This window comes from Meles meles, chromosome 12, assembly GCF_922984935.1.
Source record: "Meles meles chromosome 12, mMelMel3.1 paternal haplotype, whole genome shotgun sequence".
Lineage (NCBI taxonomy): Eukaryota > Metazoa > Chordata > Mammalia > Carnivora > Mustelidae > Meles > Meles meles.
Window position 1 is genome coordinate 45924564 of NC_060077.1, and position 20848 is coordinate 45945411.

The 20848-nt window shown below is 33.3% G+C and overlaps 1 protein-coding gene across 3 annotated transcripts in view; it reads right to left on the minus strand.

The window, feature by feature from the left end:
* ROCK1 (Rho associated coiled-coil containing protein kinase 1) overlaps positions 1 to 20848 on the minus strand; it is a 151987-nt gene that overhangs the window by 62910 nt on the left and 68229 nt on the right. For all 3 annotated transcript variants that reach the window (XM_046024946.1, XM_046024944.1, XM_046024943.1), the window contains exons 6-11: positions 20458 to 20542; positions 19072 to 19216; positions 18604 to 18742; positions 16606 to 16697; positions 4600 to 4759; positions 832 to 892 (exon numbers count right to left, since the gene is read on the minus strand). In XM_046024946.1, coding sequence (XP_045880902.1) covers positions 832 to 892; positions 4600 to 4759; positions 16606 to 16697; positions 18604 to 18742; positions 19072 to 19216; positions 20458 to 20542 — 682 coding nt within the window. The remainder of the gene's footprint in view (positions 1 to 831; positions 893 to 4599; positions 4760 to 16605; positions 16698 to 18603; positions 18743 to 19071; positions 19217 to 20457; positions 20543 to 20848) is intronic.

The window sequence follows — 20848 nt, forward strand, 5'->3', positions numbered from 1 at the left end:
CCCGTGCTGATAATCAATGGGTATTTTTGCATCCTTTATTCACTGCTCCTCTTGACCTTGCTCCTAGCACTGTAAATAGCCCTTTCGCTAAACTCTCTTAATAAACAAAATGTGATATATTCCTACACTAGAATATATTCAGTCTTAAAAAGGAATCATATTCTGATACGTGTTACAACATGGAGAAATCCTGAGGATATTATGGCTAAGTGAAATAAGCCAATCACCAAAAGTCAAAATTGTATGATTCCACTTACATGAGGTACCTACTAGCATAGTCAAATTCATAGGGACAGAGAAAGTAGGATAGTGGTTACTCGGGGCTGCAGGGAGTAGAATAAAGAGTTTAATGTGCACAAAGTTTTACTCTGGGAAGAAGAAAAAGTTCTGGAGACAGATGGTGGTAGTTATATAAAGGTGATTAATAAAAATGAATTGTACACTTAAAAACTAAATTTTATGTTATGTATATTTTATCATATACACAAAAATTGCTTTAGTTAAGGCTTCTGAATGTGTAATCTGTTTTGATGTCAAGATCCTTACTGATAAACTGATTTATCATAAATTCCTAATTCCAAAGATTAGAAAGACTTTCACTGTCAATATGTGTAGCAATTTATAGTTTACTAATTACCTCCACATAAAATATTCCACTTGATATTCAGGCAAGAAATCAAGTTGGAAGGAGACAGTAAGTAAAAAAGTTCTATCAAAATTTAAGTTCACTAACTACACATTCAGAAGCAATACATACTTACTTAAGTATCATGTACACAAAATATACCATCCACAAAACAACTTTTTAAAAAGTAATAAGAAAATACCTACCAAGCTTTTATCCACATTGGGGCTACTTCGGTTATCATTAGGATTTGCTGAAGATAAGTATCTGAGAGGAAAAGAGTTTTTAAAAGTAAAAGAAAAAACCAAAAAACTCTTCAATACTCAATAACAACCAGTAATATATGCTATGTGCCTATTTTTTTGTGCAGTATTGTACTTGATATGCTTTTTTCAAGTTGAGTACAAATTCATAATTCTTCACTTTAGAAAGTAAAAAAGTGATACATATGTTAAATAAAATCCCCAGTTAGGTCAGAAGCAGCACTCTGTAATTAAATACCTTACTATTCCTGCAGCAAAACATATGAATTTTCATACCAAGTAGGATAAATTAAAAACCAAGAATCTCCAGTTAGTTCAAGTTAGGTTTTTGGCCATGAGGGCAGGTTATGGAAGCTTTTGCCACAGAACAAATCACTAAGATGTTTTCAGTTTTTAGAGCTTTGTGGTTTTATTTGTTTTTCTTTATTAAAGTAGGCTCCATGCCCAGGACTTGGATTCACAACCCTGACATCATGACCTGAGCCAAAATCAAGAGTCAGGACACTTAACTGACTGAGCCACCCAGGTCCCCCAGTTTTTAGAGATTTTTGGATTAGGGATTGGGGATAAGGAATTGCTGACTTGTAAAGACATGAACAGAACTTCTCTCCCTGCCTCAATTATTCTTCAGCCAAGGATGATATTGGACAAAAAAGAGTTTTGCCTTAAGTGGTTAACATAACCTAAAGTTCAGATGATGTCCTGCTAATCTTTTGAGACTCTGAGGCTTACAGGGTTCTTTCTTTAAATTCACTAAAGTTAGAATTACATATAAGATAGTAGTGACCTTTAGAAGTCTTTATACATGAGATTATCAAACGCATCTAAACAGGTCATATAAAAAAATCTGTCTAAGCTCTCAAATGTCATATATAGGTGAGGTACTACGGCTGCCTCTGCTACTGCTTCTGCTACTGCCTCTAACACACTACAACTACCACTATTAATACTTTTACCATCACCACCACTACAGTCACCACATTGGTTCATTAGGAGAAAACCCTCAAAAAGAAATCAAATAGCTACTATACACTTCTTAGTTGCTATAGGGCAGCTATTGTCAGCCACATATTCATTAAATATGAATTTAATGCATTCATTAATAGAAAAAAAAGAAGTTCCTTTAAGTACCATTAAACACATATAACAGTGCTCTAAAACAAAACAAAAGAGGAAAATATGTCACTTTTTACGTTTTCTTTGGAAAATTACTTAGATCAACTAGAGAATCAAATAATGAGGAGGCAGTATTAGGCACTAAGTAGCAGGTTTGTAGAGAAATGGTCCCATGTAACAAATGACAAATTCTAGGTTTAGCAGAACTTCATTCCATTAACTACCAAGTGTCTCAGAAATTCAGTGTGGGATTCCACATCATGTAATGTAAATAAAAGCATATAGCAGTACCAGTGAAACCTGAATTAGACATGAAAACAGACCATTTGATCCCTAAGATCTTCTAAATTATAATATACTATGTAAACTAAAGTTAATATTTGGCCTCTACAAAGTTAATAATATAACTTTGAATACAGCGCTGGAAATGTTAAAGACACTACTACTTGTACACATCCATTCATTCTTCTACTTTTTGTCTTATTTTTTCTTTCCAAGTTATTTTATATACTATATTGCTGCTTTCATATAGAATCTGGTCATTTAGGTAACTTCTTATGAGAAGTTTTAGATTATTACAAATGTAGCTAAAAGTTTAACCTTTAAACTATTAAAAATCATTCTTCATTTATGGAAGAATGGAAGATCTTTATTTCAGCAATAAAGATCTCTAACCCTTGGTAATTGGAAGCATGTTTGGATTTCAGAAGCAAGAATTTCAGAAGTTTCCTATTTCATCCAGTAACTCATTATACTTACATATTATCGTAAGGCTAATCAGTATTTTGCTGATTCTTTTTTTTTTTTTAAGATTTTATTTATTTATTTATTTGACAGCGAGAGAGAGAGATCACAAGTAGGCAGAGAGGCAGGCAGAGAGAGAGAGAGAGGGAAGCAGGCTCCCCGCCAAGCAGAGAGCCTGATGTGGAACTCGATCCCAGGACCCTGAGATCATGACCTGAGCCGAAGGCAGCGGCTTAACCCACTGAGCCACCCAGGCGCCCAGTATTTTGCTGATTCTTAAAGATCAACCACACCTTCAACCATTCATGTAATAGGCAATTACTAAAAAACACTATGTTATTCAATAAGACAGTGGTACTGAAGAACAGCATGCAATGTCTGCTTTTGAGAAACTTAGAAATTAGTTTGGGATATGCATCATATAGATACAAGGAAAAACCAGAGAACATAGTCAAGTACATGACAATGTACTGTTACAAACAGTATATATAATGTTTATTTAACTCAAGATTACTTTTGTATAGATAAACCCAAATAAAGTCATTAACTGCTATGAACTACAGAAAATCCAAAAACATTGCGAGTTATTTATATCAACATTTCAAGTGCTTCAAAAATCAAGCCAGAGAAAAACTGATAAAAATAGGAAGGAAGGAAGGAAAGAAAAAAGGAAGGAAGGAAGAAAGGAAGGATTTTTTTATAAAAACTCACCCTGAAACTTGTCAGTGTATTTCAATATAAAATAGCTACAACATTATATCCTGGGTGCTGGTGGGTAAGGATTAAAATACTGGACTTTACTAAGAGTCAAAAGTCAAGTACTACCCGTAATACTTGATGCAACAAAATGTATTCAGTACTGTCTTATAGCTGGATTATAGGAGAAATTTCTTAAGGCAGGATTAAATTGCATTCCTGTTTTCTACACGTGACTTGAATAGGCTCTTACAAAAAAGTTTTGACTAAAATGACAAAATGCTTCACTTTAAAATATTATCCATTTCCTCACTAGGATATGAGCATCTTAAGAGAAGGTACTAACCATATTTTATTCATCTTTCTCCCTGCACCTTGGTGCTTAATATATACCTGACAAAAAATAAGTTGGCAAACATGTTTGTTGAATGAATGAATGAATGAATGCTCATGCATAATGCCAAACGTTTAATTTATATCTCAAGTCCATTTGAAGACTAAAGCTACCATTAGCTCATATTATTAACAGCTAACATTAACTGAGTTCTGAATGTCCTACTGTTCTGATTTAATTAAACCTTATAATAATGCTGTGAGACAAGTATTATTATCATCATCATCCCTATTTTTGAGGAAATGGAGGCATAAAAGGTTGAAGTTATTTGTCCAAGGTCACAAGGTCTCACATATAAGACATGGTAAATTAATTTAGTGATTTTTGGTGAGGAATCACTTAATTTTTGCATTACTAAAAATTATAGGCCTTTGTAACATCAATATAGTAATGGTAACCCTGGAAAACTATTTGTTGTTCCGAAATGTATTATAAAACCAGAGCTCTCTGGATGATGAGATTAACCAAAATATTAGTATTGATAGAATCTTTTAATTTATTAATTGGGGTTAACTTGAACACATATATAGTGCATTATTCAGCAATAATTTCTGAAACACAATATCTTGATCATGGATGAGTCTAAAAGAAATGAAGTATGAAATAATACAATTATCATGCATCACTGAAAAATAGCATATTACGATATCTCTTAATATACCATTAAATGTTCTTGAAGTGATTTTTAGATATCCCTAAGAAAATAATAGACCACAACTGAATTATTACCTACCCCTAAAATCAATGCTTAGCATACTCACCTACGATTGCTATAATATGTAAATCCTACAAAAGGTAACTGATTGCCAACAAAAGCTTTAGGTATGGGGAATGTTTCTTCATCTCCTTTATCTTCTTCCAAGTCATCAAAATTACTTGTATCAATGTCACTACTTAAATCAGGTACAACTGGTGCTACAGCTAAAAATGGAAACAAAATTAGTAGTTCCTTCAAACTTAATATGAAAATAAAGGAAAGCAAAGATTCCATACCAACTATTAAGTGTCTTACATATAAATTAATTTGCAAACTACAAATTCCAAATGGGTTGAATCTTATTTTAATTAATTATATTAGGATTATTAATCAACTGATATTGATTACAATTCTATGAAACAATTACCTTCAAAATCACCTACAATTATTATCTCTATTTTCAAGTTTAAATTGGTATTGGGGTTTCAGAATATATCATAATATAAAATATGCAAAAGCGGTTAGGACTATAGAAAAGATTTTCAGGAACCATAGCATACTAAATTGTACTCAAAGATTCAAAATTGATTGGTCTCAAATATAATATTTTGTTTATTAATCTGCTGTATAGCAAATTAGAAATTAAGGTTATGTCTTCACAGCCCTAGATAGACCAATTTGGTATTGAAATATATTTGTTCATCTAAAATCCAGATGGTTTGTATTCACTTCCCCAACTGATTATTTCTATAATATTAAGTCACAAGGAGCAATGTATTTTGAATTGTATTTTCAGGCTAGCCACCTTCCCTGAATTAAGTCATTAAGTGATGACTCAATGAGGTATTTATGAAATGGTAATTAGGAAAAAAGGGCAGAGATACAAAACATGGACACAATTTTCAAGAGTTATAAACCTAATGGAAAGTAAGGCTCATATATACTTAATTAAATAAAACCATATATGACAATGCTTCAGTCTTCATAATATGGGAGAGAATACCATTTGAAAGAAACACTACTACTATCTTAATTTGGAGCTTGAATATGCTACAGAGAGTCATCTAAAAATACATTTTAGAACAAAATGTGTTTCAGTTAGATATAATAGTATTAAGAAAACATGGGTGGCACAGTTGGTTAAACATTGGCCTTCCGCTCAGGTCATGATCCCAGGGTTCTGGGATCCAGCCCCACATTGGGCTCCTTCCTCAGTGGGGAGTCTGATTCTCCCTCTGCCTCTACCTGCCACTCCCCCTTGCTTGTGTTCTCTCTCTGCCAAAAGCATCATAGAAATATCAACAAAATGGTAAATAATTTAGATATAATCAAATCATATTGCCTCAAAGAAAAAGATGGGAGATGAGCAACAAAAAATAACTGACCTGGTTTCATGGTATTAATCTCTTATATAAAGGAATAATTTTTCTGGGTTTTCCAGACAAGAAATAACTACTGTTGTGGATCTCAGATATGGTGAATTATTTGATGAATTCGGGAATGAAACAACACATTTAATCCAAAGAAGCTATAATATTAACAATGAATAAGAAAAGATCTTTTGCACCATTCTCTTTTCTTAATGACCAGGAGAACGGCCTGACAAGATAGTTCTAGCTTCCTAATAGTACTAACTGCCTAATTTGTAAAATGGGCAGGTTGGGGAGGGGGAGCTAGTTGTCACTCCTTGTGACGTAAATAAATCAATTACAGTCTTGGCATAAATTTTACTTTCAAACAGTGGTTCTCAATTCTGAAACAATCTTGCTCCCCTTGGGGACATGTGGCAATGACCGAATACATTTTTGGCTGTCATAACTGGGGAAGGTGTGCTGCTGGGATCTAGTGGTTTGTAAAGATCAGGGATACTGCTAAACATCCAAGAAAGTTCAGGATAGCCCACAGAAAAAAGATTTATCTGGTCTAGTGTTCACGGTAAAAAGCCCTACTTTAAAATTATCATATAGGATCGATTTTAAAAGGAAACAGAGGAAGGCTGGTGAATTCTCTTTTGCTGTTTCAGATGAATCTTGTCTTTTTATAGACTGTATACCATTTCAGAGCAGTTTTAAAATGAGACAAATTCTGTTTAAATTCTGAGATATAAGTAGGGGAATTTCTGGGAGAATTATAAGTGTAATACTTCATCTACATTTAAAGTATAACATTTAGGTTTTAAAGAACACCCTATAATCATGCCAGAACTAATATATAAGAATAAGGATAAAAAGATAGCTTTACGGAATTATTACTGATATACAGAGTAATCTACTTATAAAAATTTACCTTTCCATAAATAACTGGTAATATAGGAATCATGTTCCATAAAAAAGAATCTAGCTGATGTAAAAAAAAAAAAAAAAGGCAGAGTAGGAAGCTCTAAGAAGCCACCTTTTCACTGAAGTAGACACTATGCTGGCAAAAACTATCATAAGCAACTTTTTCAGAACTCTGAAATCTAAGAAAAAACTTATAAGAAGCAGGGGAATGTTTTTTTTTTTTTTTGTTTAAAGATTTTATTTATTTATTTATTTGACAGAGAGAGATCACAAGTAGGCAGAGAGGTAGGCAGAGAGGCAGACAGAGAGAGAGGAGGAAGCAGGCTCCCCGCGGAGCAGAGAGCAGGGGAATGTTTAATGAAGAAAGAAGCTACTAAATTTTGGCATTTCAGGAATTGTCATTGGCTGACCAGTGACATAACGATGGAAAACATTCTTCAGTGATCATACAAGACAAGGAATACAGACTTTGTAAAAACAGTTTGAAAAACTTATTAAACAAATCCATGATTGAAGTCCATAATAAGCAACAAAAGCAAACCTGGGGAGGAGGAAATCTGATTTCCAGAGTTAAAATATGCTGTTCAACATGTCTAGTTTTCAAAAAAAAATTACAAAGCATGTAAAGAAACAGAAAAAGCATGAAGTATTCACAGAATAAAGAATGCCAGAAAACATCACTGAGGAAACCCAATATTAGATTTACTACACAGACTTTAAACAGTCTTAAATATTCTCAAAGAGCTAAAGGAAACTATGGACAAAGAACTAAAGGAAACCAGGAGTATGATATCTTAACAACTACAAAAGTACAACAGCTGAAACTACAAATATATTAGAAGGGTTCAATAGCAAAACTGAGCAGGCAGAGGAACCAGGGAACTTAAATAAGACCACTAATACTATCAAGTGTAGGAAAAAAAAGAAAACAGAATGAAAAAGTGAACTCTTGGGATACATACACATTATGAAATTCCCAAGAAAGGAGAGTAAGAAGCAGAAAGAATATTTAAAGAAACAATGGCTCAGGGGCACCTGGGTGGCTCAGTCATTAAGCATCTGCCTTTGGCTCAGACCATGATCCCGGGATCAAGTCTCACATCAGGCTCCCTGCTTGGGAGGAGGCCTGCTTTTCCCTCTCCCACTACCCTGGCTTGTCTCCCACCAACTCTTGTTGTCTCTCTCTATGTCAATTAAATAAATAAAATCTTAAAAAATAAAATAAAATAAAAGAAATAATGGTTCCAAACTAACCAATCTAATGAAACATGAATCTACACAACCAAGAAGCTCAATGAACTCCAAATAAGAAAAATTCAGATCCACATCTTGACCCAGTATAATAAACTTTGAAAAGACCAAGACAGAATCTTGAAAGCAAGAGAAAAGTGACTTGTCATACATATACAAGGAATCCTTGATTAGATTAAGAGCCCATTTCTTTCTTTTTTTTTTTTCTTAATAGGACCACAACACAGGGCCTGAACTCACAGCCCTGAGATCAAGACCTACATTGAGATCAAGAGTCGGATACATAACCGACTGAGCCACGCAGGCTCTCCTTAAGAGCCTATGTCTAAACAGAAACTTGAAGGCCAGAAGGCAGGGAACAACATATTGAAACTGCTGAAACAACGGTTCAGCAAGAATTCTACCATCTGGCAAAATTACTCTTTAAATGAAGGACAAATTAAAGAGATTACCCCAGGTAAGGGAAAGATCAGAGACTGTTGCTAGCAAACCTATCCTAAAAGAATTGTTGAGTTTTTTTAAGGTTGAAATGAAAAGACAGTAGACACTAACTCAAAGCTTTGTGAAGAAATAAAGGTAACCACACAGGTAAATTCAAGAGCCAGCATTATGTATTTTTCTTTATAAATCCACTTTTCCTCCTATAGGACTTAAAATAAATATGCATAAAACAATTATAAATTTATGTTAATGAGCACAGACTATATAAAGATGTAATCTGTGACAATAACAACACAAAGGGAGAAAAAGGATTTGTACAGAAATAGGGTTTTTCCCCTTAAGATTTTATTTATTTGTCAGAGAGAAAGCAAGCACAAGCAGGATGACTGCAGGCAGAGCAGGCAGAGGGAGAAGCAGGCTCCCCACTGAGCAAGGAGCCTGATGCAGAACTCGATCCCAGGACCCTGGGAGGACCTGAGCTGAAGGCAGATGCTTAACTGATTGAGCCACCCAGGCATACCTAAAGGCAGTTTTCTTATGCTTCTGACAGTAAATTATATCAATTCAACCTACACTGTTATCAGTTTAGGATACTAAATGTAATCTCCAGGATAATCACCATAAGAAAATGACTAAATAATATATAGAAAATGAATTGAAGAGGGAATCAAAACAGCACACTATGAAATAATCCAGTAGACAAAAAAGGTGTCAGTAAGGTAGGGGCTGAGGAATAGAAAGAAAAAATACAGAAAACAGAACAATGGCAAAAGTCTTTACATATAGTATTCACTTTAAAATTAAAGTCACTAATTAAAAGGTAGAGACTGGACGAATGGATTAATAAAACTGATCCATTTACATGCAGTATATGGAGACTCACTTTAGATCGAATGACATAAATACATTAGAAGAATGAAAGAAAATATTCCATGGGGAAAAAAGCTGAGGTGCCTACACTAATATCAGACAAAAAGATATTTAAGACCGTTAAAATAGTGAAAAACAGGGCATATTGATGATGTAATAAAAGGGTCAATTAATCAAAAGATAAAACAATTATAAACATGTATGCATGAACATCGCCCCAAAATGTAGGTGATAAAAAATGACATAAATGGAGAAACAGTTCTAAAATAATGCTTGGAGTCATCCATAACCCACTTTCCGTAAATGAACAGAACATTTAAACGAAAGATGAATAAGAAAATGCAGGACGTGAACAATATCATAAACTAACAAGATATAACAGACATGTAAAGCTCAATCCACCATCAACAGCAGAATACATATTGCACATGAGACATTCTCCAGGACAAACTATATGTTAGGCCAAAAAACAACTTAATAAATTTAAAGAGACTGAAATCATACAAGTATCTTCACCAAGCCATGATGGAATAAAACAAGATATCAACAAGAGAAGGAAGACTGGAAATTTCACAAATACCTGGAAAACAGCAAACTCTTTTGTTGTTTCAAGTTTTTATTTAAATTCCAGTTAACATATAGTGTAATATTAGTGTAGAAGTAGAATTCAGTGATTCATCACTTAAATATAACACCCAGTGCTCATCACAACAAGTGCCCATCACCCATTTAACCCACCTCTTCTCCATTAAGCATCAGTTTGTTCTCTATAGTTAACAGTCTGTTTCTTGGTTTATCTTTTTTTCTTCATTTGTTTGTTTGGTTTCTTAAATTCCACGAGTTAAATCATATGGTATTTGTCTTTCCCACTCTGACTCCATCCATGTCATTGCAAACAGCAAGATTTTGTTCTTTTTTATGGCTAAGTAATATTCCACTGCATGCCACATGTGCACGTGTGCGTGCATGCACACATATACACACATACACATACATGTATATATACACCTTGCATCTTCTTTACCCATTCATCAGCTGATGGACATTGGGCTGTTTCCATAATTTGGATATTGTTGATAATGCTGCTATCAACATCGGGATGCATGTGTCCCTTTGAATTAGTATTTTTCTATCCTTTGGGTAAATACCTAGTGGTGCAATTGCTGGATCATAGGGTAATTCTATTTTTAACTTTCTGCAGAACCTCCATACCTGCAGAACCTTTCCAGAGTGGCTGCCCCAGTATGTATTATTCCCACCAATAATGTAAGAGGGTTTCCCTTTCTCCACACCCTCAACAACATCTGTTATTTTCTGTGTTGTTAATTTTTGCCATTCTGACAGGTGTCAAGTGGTATCTTGTAGCTTTGATTTGTATTTCCCTGATAATCGGTGATACTGAGCATCTTTTTACGTAGCTATTAGCCATCGGATGTCTTCTTTGGATAAATGCCTATTCAGGTCTTCTGCCCATTTCTTAACTGTATTATTTATTTTGGGGGTTTTCAGTTTGATAAGTTCTTTACAGATTTTGGATACTAACACTTTATCAGATATGTCATTTGCAAACATCTCCCATTCTGAAAGTTGCCTTTTAGTTTTGTTGACTGTTTCCTATGCTGTACAGAAGGTTCTTATCTTGATGAAAGTTCATTTTTGCTTTTATATCCCTTGCCTCTGGAGATGTATCTAGAAAAAAGTTGCTGCCGATGTCAAAGTGGTGAAAACAACATACGCTTAAAAAAAAAAACCAATGAGTCAAAGAAGAAATCATAAGGGAGATTAGAGAAAATGCTTTGAGAACAAATGAAAATGAGAACCACACCAAACTTATGGGATTCAGTGAAATCAGTACTCAGAAAAATTTTAGTTGTAAATGTCTACATGAAAAAAAAGGGACAGAAAGATCTCAAATCAATAACCCAGTTGACACACTAAGGAACCAGAAAAAAAGCAAACTAAGCCCAGAGCTACAGTAAGGAAAGAGCAATACAGAATAGAGCGTGGATAAGATATAGAATACAAAATTAACAGTTAAAGTAACAAAGGTCAACAAAATTGACAAATCTTTTACTAGACTAAGGTGGAAAAAAGAGAAGACAAATTAGAAATGAAAGTGGGGATATAACTACCGACTTTCTAGAAATAACAATAAAAGGAAACACTATAAGGGCTTCTGGGTGGCTTAGTCAGTTGAGTGTCTGACTCCTGATTTTGGGGGGGTCATGATAGCGGGGTTGTGGGAACAATCCCGCATCAGGCTCCACACTCAAGCAAGGGGAGAGGGGTCTGCTGGAGATTCTCTCTCCCTCTGCCTCTACCCCTGCTTGCATTCTCTCTCTCTAAACAAAATAAACAAAACAAAAAAACTTTAAAAGAAAAAAACTACAATTATACCTCAACATGTTAGATAACCTAGATTAAATGATAAGTTCCTAGAAACACATGAACTACCAAAACTTATTTGAAAAAGAGAATCTGAACAAACTTACAAGAGATTTAATAAATAACCAAAAATGTCCCAACAAAGAAAAAAAATCCAAAACAAGACTGTTTCACAGCTGAATTCTACCAAACATACAGTTTGAGAGTTTAATGCCAATCCTTCTCTAACTCTTCCAAAAAATAGAAGGAACACAAATTAATTCCATGAGGCCAGAATTATTCTGGCTCCAAAGCCAGATCAAGACAAGACAAAACACACACACACACACACACACACACACACACACACACACACACACAGCCAATGTCATACTCACTAGTGAAAGACTGAAAGCTTTCCTGCTGTGATCAAGAACAAGACAAGGACTCTGTCTCACAACTTCTATTCAACATAGTATTACAAATTCCAATCAGAGCAATTAGGCAAGTAAATGAAACAAAAGGCATCCTCATTGGAAACACAATCAATGCAATCATTACCAAAACCCCAATGTCCTTTATTACACACCTGGAAAAACCCACTTTAAAATTCATGCAGAAATCTCAAGTGATCCCAAATAGCCAAAACAATCCTGGAAAACAGAGAGCTTTTCCAAGGCCTGATTTCAAAGGCTACTACAAATCTATTGCAATCAAAACAGTATAGTACTGGCATGAAGACAGTTCAATGGTATATCATAGAGAGACCAGAAATAAAGCCTCACATACGTGGTCAAATGATTTGAGAAGGGTACAAGACCACTTAATGAAATAGGAGTTTTTTCAACAAATGATAGTGTAGGAAAACTGGATATCGACATGCAAAACAATGAAGATAGACTCTACCTAACAACATATACAAAAATTCACTCAAAACAACGGAAGGCAATGACTCCAACATTTATATGTATACCAGTGACCAGAAAAGCATTATTCACAATAGCTAAAAGGTACAAGCATTCCAGGCGTCTGTCAATATGTGAATAGATTTTTTTAAAATGTGGTATACATGCACAGTACAATATTATTCAGCCTTAAAACGGAACAAAATTCTGGTAAGTCCTGTAACATGGATGATCCTTGAAGATAAGCTAACTGAAATACATCAACCACAGAAAGATAAATATTGTAGAATTCCACTTATTTGAGGTAACAAGAATAAACTCATAGGCTCAGAAAGTATAATAGTGGCTACTGGGGGCTGGGGTTAAAGGAGAATGGAGAATTACTGTTTAATGTGTGAAGAAATTTAGTTTGGGATGACAAGAAAGTTCCAGAGATGGATGATAAGAAAGTCCAGAGTAATGGCTGCACAATAAGGTAAAGGTGCTTAATGCCACGAGCTATACTGTTAAAAATGGTTAAAATGGTAAATTTTGTTATATATACTTTACCATAATAAAGATAATTTTTCTTAAAGTTTATGCTTTCTAAACATGACCCCAACTTTATACTGAGAAAGTCTAAACTCCTATGACCCTGAAACTTGCTAGACCCTAAATTCTTTATCTATGAAGGCTACAGTGATAATTTCTCCCATGAGAATGTACAACTCTAAAAGAGAGGACACTAGACTTAATCAATCCACAGAATCTGGAACAGCATATATGTGCTTACAAACAACCATTTTTGTTTTTAAATAAATGGAAAATTTACCACATGAGCTGACAGTTACTCCTGTTATCATCTTGTGTCATTTCCCACCAACTATAGGTGGATTAGGTAAAATATCTTATCTCAAATGATATCATGAATGGCAAAGTGTTTTGCAAATTACCATATTATTATATTTAACACAGTATTACTAATAATGTATCTGGTCTATGTAATAAATGTTACCATATTATTTTCCCCTAAATTTAACTGCCAAGAATGTTGATTCCCTACATTTCTACTTTGCATAATACTGAGTGGTATTACTTAAATGGCACATGGTATTCCAGAAGATCTAAGGCTTTTGGATTCACAGATTTGAATCTTGACACTGTCATCTACTAGCAGTGTTATTTAAGTCTTTTCATTTCTTCTGTTTTCTTTCTTTAATCTCACTTAATTAAATTAAGAATTTAATTCTTCTTCAATTCTATTTTAAATGAGTAAAAAAGTAGTTTTACAATCTTAATACTCTGTGCCGCTAAATTAAAAGTGAATAAGATCAGGAAGCTCATGGAAATTCTGCCAAAAATCAATCTATTTTGTACCCTGCTCCCACACCACCAAGGAACAGATGGTGAAGATTAATTGCCATTGTAGCTTATAGACATGTAAGTGGTAAAATACCAAAAGAACTATTATTTGGAAAAGTTAAGCAATTCTGCCAAAGAAAATTGGAGAGTCAAAATTAAAAAGAATTATAAATGTTATATAATTTTTAAAAGCTTAACAGGTCAGAGAGGTCAGTTCACAATACAAGTATTCTTGGTATTTTAGGGGTGGGAAGTGAAGAAAGGGTAGGAAGAGGGAAGGGGAAGAAGAGAACAGTAAGTTCTACTGACTTTAATTTTTTTCTTTCTTTCTTCTTTTTTTAACAATAACCACAAAACAGAAGGTATTAGGATTAGGAAAAGATATAAAGATATTTATAAGTCTGTTAAATCTAAGTACACTACAGCAAAATCATAGATAATATAGATTTTAAAAAGATACAGAAATATTAGTAATACTAACAAAATTACCTCATTATAGAAACTTTTTTTTTAGATTATATTTATTTATTTGTCAGAGAGAATGAGAACAAAAGCAAGGGGAGCGGCAGGAAGACGGACACGTAGGCTCCCCACAGAGCAAAGAGCCTGACATGGGACTCAATTCTAGGACTCTGGGATCATGACCCAAGCCGAAGGCAGATGCTTAACCGACTGAGCCACCCAGGCGTCCCTAGAAATTCTTTAAATAGAAAGTTTGTTTGATTTAAATCAATAAAGTAATACACTTTAACTGTTTTAAATTAATATGAAATTACATTAAAGAGGTAATAACAATATCACAAAATGCCATTGATTTGGACTCCCCATATAGCAGGTATTCAATATTTGTTGATTAGGTTACCTCCTCTCTTAATTAATACCAGCTTTTTTTTTTTTTTTTAAGATTTTATTTATTTGACAGAGAGAGGTCACAAGTAGGCAGAGAGGCAAGCAGAGAGAGAGAGAGAGGAAAGCAGGCTCCCTGCTGAGCAGAGAGCCTGATGTGGGACTCGATCCCAGGACCCCGAGATCATGACCTGAGCCGAAGGCAGCGGCTTAACCCACTGAGCCATCCAGGCGCCCTTAATACCAGCTTTTCAATACACTAAAGGAAATATGTCCTCCCTATTTTTTGAGCAATTTACTCTGTGGTTATTCTATAGCTTTTTATACATTGTTTCACTTTGAGAAAGAATTTAAACCAATACAAAAGATACTTTGTATTTTCTTCAGTAGCCTTTCAAATTTTCTTCAGATTATAATCATATTTGTCTGTTTTCAGCTTTCTTCAACTTCTAAGAGCACAGCTTGGAAAAAAAAAAAACCCACAAAGTTTTTCAATGTAACCATTCATCATCTCATTATACTCATCTCTGTCTTTGCAAGTTTCTCATGGAGCAGGAAGACAACAATCATGTCACTTTTACTTACATGGAAGTTCTCTATTTCCCAGTGTATAACTACTAATAAATTCTCTCAAGGTCAAGCCGCTCCTATAGCTTTCCCAGATAGCAGGTCGTTCGATGTCATTCTTAATAGTAGTGTAATTTCTTAATTTCCCCAAGAATTTATTTCCCCTTTTCCCTTCTCAGTCAATTGTATAGCTTGTATACAGTGTATGTGCTATACCTGAAGGTAGTATAACTATTTCTTTAGAAATATTTGATAACTATGATACTCCCCTAAAATTGGCAAAAACTATCATCTGTTTCTTTAAAATTAACAAGATTCTTTCCCCCTGAACTTTTCCCTCACAGTCTCAACTAGATAGGCAGACCTTAAGACAAATAATAACTACTTAATTTGTAACTGTTTCTAAACCACACAGCTGAATTAATTTCCATTATTAAGGTTTACTGCTGTTCTACAGCAGGAATTTAGGAGCTGGTGGTATACATTATCCTTTCCGTGAAAACAGGAAAAAAAAATCTTGAGACTTCAACAGGAGAAAGATGAATTACTGGCCTTCCAAATCCATAAAGATGCTGGGCACATTTGATACCATTATAATTTTAATTCAGCTATGGCGAACAAGGTTTTCTGTGAATCATCTCATTATTTTAACTGTTTTTTGAAATAGGGAAATGTTCTAAACTGACTGAAAAAAACTTCTTGCATACTACATACTTTCATGTCTGAATTGCAAACTGCAAGTCTGATGGACTAATTAAATTCTGGTATTTATCAATAATAGGACCACATATTTTGTATTTTAAGTCTAGTAAAAAAAAGATAATAACTTGTCTCTTCACAGGAAATATATTTTAATTACCCTGTATTTACTGACTTTCTTCACATTGAGATATCAAAATATAAGACACAATGCAATTTAACAAAGATCAAATATCAAATTATGACTGCCAAGACCAATTCCATCTCATGTATATGGTCGTTCATCTTGGTCTCTCAAATGAAATATCAGAGAAGTAGCAGTACAATTTTCCCAATATTATCAAACATTCTCTCTTTAATTAGAATAGGATAATGTCCATAACTGCATCTGTGCACTTTAGATTTTCATCAAATATACACATATATTAGCAAGGCAGTTTCAAAAGACTGTATTTACTACAACTACTTTCAAATATCCACTGTAATATGCAAGAAAAAATAACTTACTGTCTCTGAGTGTCTCCCAAGCCCATTGATCATTTTTGAAGAAGAGATGTCGTTTGATTTCTTCTACACCATTTCGCCCTAATCTCACCTCTCTGAATAGAGAGGGGGGAAAAAGTTATTAACCATTTAAGATATTATTACTATAACCTGTCCAGATATACTTGTGGGCACAATGTTAAATCTGTGCATAATGATAAAAATAGTTCTATGTCACCTTGAAATTATATTGGTTTTCAGTAAGCTGAAGACAGAATATTGAAGAATTTTTTTAAAAAACATATGAAAAACAAACTTGTTTATACTCCATGACTTTTCTATTGACAAAGAAAATCCTAATAATCATTCACTTTGCTTCATTAGCATAATGAATAAAACACAGTGAATTTTCTTGACAGCTCTTAACCATTGTGGTAGTTACACATTTTTTGCAACCAACTTTACTTCACATCAAAAGCTAACAAAAACTCAGAAAGACACCTTAAATTTAAAATCTCCCCTTCATAAGCTATTATAAATATTTCTGACCTATCAGAAACCAATGACAACTAATTCTTGACATTACTACAAAACTGAGAGTTTTAATGGGATTCCTGGCCTCTTAGGTAAACATATAAATAAAATGTTTAAAAATATGCCTTTAGTAGATTTGGAGAGGGGAACTTAGCAACTTCTGTTTCCTACTTCAGTGCTTATAAACAAGAATACCCCGAATTCCAAATCTTTTCATGAGTTAAAAGATAAACTGCTTTTGATATAACGTGACACCTTCTGAAGAAACATTCACTGACTCTCCCAGACTAGATCAGGGAACCTCTCCATGGTTCTGTGACAGACAGGCAGTACTTAACTCAGAGTACTTAACTTTCTGTACAATAAACATCTCATTCACTTGTCTGTTTCCCTCAAAGGAGTATGAAGTAGTGGAGAAGAGTGGCTGTGTATCTTTTTCATTTCTATATTCCTAGCACCTAATACACAGCACAGTACTTATATTTATAAAGGACATGTATTAAAATGTAAAAATATGAAAGACTGTACATTTTGGGCTCTAAAGGACCATATGTAGGGCAGTACATTTAATATTAAAGTGAATCTGAAATTGAAACATATGTAAAAGTACTAGGCCTCCCTAATGTTTAAATTAACAATACACAAACATAAATATTTATAATTTTAATAACATAATTTTAGTAAGTCATGTGGTTCATGTTTAAATTTAAAAAGTAAATTTAAAAAGTAAACCATAAGGGTACACATAATACACTATTCTTGTTTCTAAAACACATACATGAATATACATTTATAAAAATGCTTACTCAATCTGAAAGACATCATACCAATGACCATCTCTAGAGGTAAGGAGGTAGGAAATACATACATCTTTATAGGTGTGCACTATTTACTTAATTTCAACAAACATATAATCGTATATAATTAAACCTTTTTTTCCAGCTCTACTGAGGTATAACTGACAAAAATCTTAAGATATGTAAAGTATAAAAAGTGATGTTTTGACATATATACACAATGTGAAAGGATTCTCCCACTGAGAATTAACACATCTATCACCTCATCTATTTACCTTTCTTTTTGTTAAGAACAGTTAAATTCTACTCTCTTAGCAAATTTCAACTATACAATACTGAATTATCTTAAATGGCATCAATTAGAAAATACATCATTTTTCCATCACTAGGAAAAAAATGTTCCTAATTAATATATGGCAGTATAAGATGCACTCTAATTTCAGAGATGTTACATGTCAAAAAACCCTCAGACTCAAGAAAATATAATTTTTATACTTTACCAAATTAAAAATTCAACAATGAACCTTAAAAAAATCATCTGATCTAGCCATCAGAAAAGAGTATTATCCCAATTTCTTAGGTAAGGCAAGTGATTTGAGATCCAGAAAGCCATCCAGAATATCACAAATACTGAGCAGCAAAATGAGAATTTCCTTAGAATAAATTAAAGTTCAATGTTAAGATTGTTTACCTGTCAGTAAGGAAGGCACAAATAAGATTTTTTGCTTCTTTTGATATATCATTATCATCAGGAAAAGTAAGTGAATTTTTATGATTCATAATCTTACTGTAAGTTCCAACCAGAGAATCTGCATAAAAAGGTGTATCACCTGAAAAAATTGATAGGGAAAATAAAAGCAAATAAGATACACTAAAAAAACCAGTTTCAAAGGAAAAGAGTCAATGTTACATGTTTAAAGATTACTATCTATGCATTAAAGACATACACTTAATATATAAAAAAGAAATAACATCACAAAGTTGCTTAAATCTTCTAAATAGCTTTTAAAAACACACAAAGCAGGTTTCAATCAGTTTGTTTTCTACAAACAAAATTAACTTTGCTTAATGCAATAAATGCCTTATTAGAAGAAGCCAAATGGCTAACTTCTGGGATGAACAACTATGTTAGAGGTATACAAAATTCTCCTTTACTTACCTACAAGCATTTCATATAAAAATACCCCAACTGACCACCAGTCACATTCTCGTCCATAATAGCCATCACCACCTTGAGATTTTAATACTTCAGGGGAAATGTAATCAGGTGTTCCAACTGCTGTATCACATCGTACCATACCTTCCTAAAAAAGAGAAGCAGGTCAACTTCTGAACTAAATACAAATATAAATTCTGAATTATTTAAAATGACTTTCTTAATAAAACCTGTAGACCCCTGCGTCTTTGGGCTATAAAATATATCAAAACTAATGCAAACTTGATAAAAATGAACACATAGGCTAATCACATATACATATTATATATACAATGTATTCAAAATATGTGTGTGCTTGTGTTTCTGGATACATTAGTGATTTTTACATTGTAATATTACTCATTAGAAAAACACTCTGCCACCCAGTTGTGCCAATATAATGACCTCATCATAACTGCAGAGAATAAGTATATAAGCCAATGCAAGCAGATTAAGGGACTGATAGGATGAATCACTTGATAACATTAATATATAATACTGATTCAACTTTTTCTAACTAAAGTAGCCATTCAATCTAACCATGCTTGAAACTGTAAAGAAAACATATAAGAATTAACTGTACAAATATAAAATGCAGAAGTATGTGTAATGGAAAAGGGTGTAATAATACTGAGCACATTGAATATCTACTTAATATGCAATTAAACTCTCCAAAAAAAAACACCCCAAAACTAAATGTAAAGACTGTACATACCTATTACTTATTTTAGCTGATATTAATGCAATAGAATTATAATTAAATGTTCACATAGAAGTTCTCATGTAGTGTTTCCTTCTAAGCAATAATTTTCCTTTTAAAATAATAAATACAACTTTTTGGCTATTGTTCTGTGGTAAGTTTCCAAGAATATAAACTATTTCAACTGAAACAAGTAGCATATTTGCCACTTCAGTTATGTTATTTATTTTGTAAATAATGAGGACAGATAGTATCTTTTAAGACTGACTCCTAAAATAAGCAGTAAGATCTTTTGCATGTTAACAGAAGGCTAAGTAAAACACTAAAAAATACACATATCTCTGAAATCCAGTTTTTATGAAAGTCTAATTTTAACACTAGTCTTAGTGTTTAATGATGAGTTTCATTCCTAGTTACCAGCAGTACTGTGTATTAGAGTTGTTATAAAAGGTTTAATAAATATGGCAATCAACTCTTAAGTAGAGAGGAAAATATTCACTTACAAGTTACTAATTCAACACTGAAATCCTGGCATCTACTTTAACAAATAAGACAGGTTGTATCAATTCTGTACAAGTCTAGCTATGGTTAGTACATTCTTACAGCATTTTCTAAAAAGCAGTTATCTTGAATTAGCAAAATTATTTAACCTTATTCATCTTCATACAAGTACCAAAATCTGCTAACTTCAAATGTCCAGATTTATCCAGCAGCATGTTATCAGGTTTCACATCTCTGAGGGAGGAAAAAAACAGTGTTTCTAAAACCAGACACTGATAAAAATTCTATGAGGCAGTTATTTTAGGCCCTGTATCCCCACTCATTGTAGATAAGGCCATTTTTGATTCGTATGTGCTCACTCTGTCCATATCTATAAATTGAATTTCAGCAGGGAAATTCCTTTATATGTTAATGCCTTAGAGAAAGGCATTTAATATTCCCTTTTCTTTTAAAGAGTTTGATTCTTACAAGGAGGAAAGCAAATCATTTGAGAGAGAATAACCATAAAAAAAATAATTGAAACACACTTTTTAACTTAAG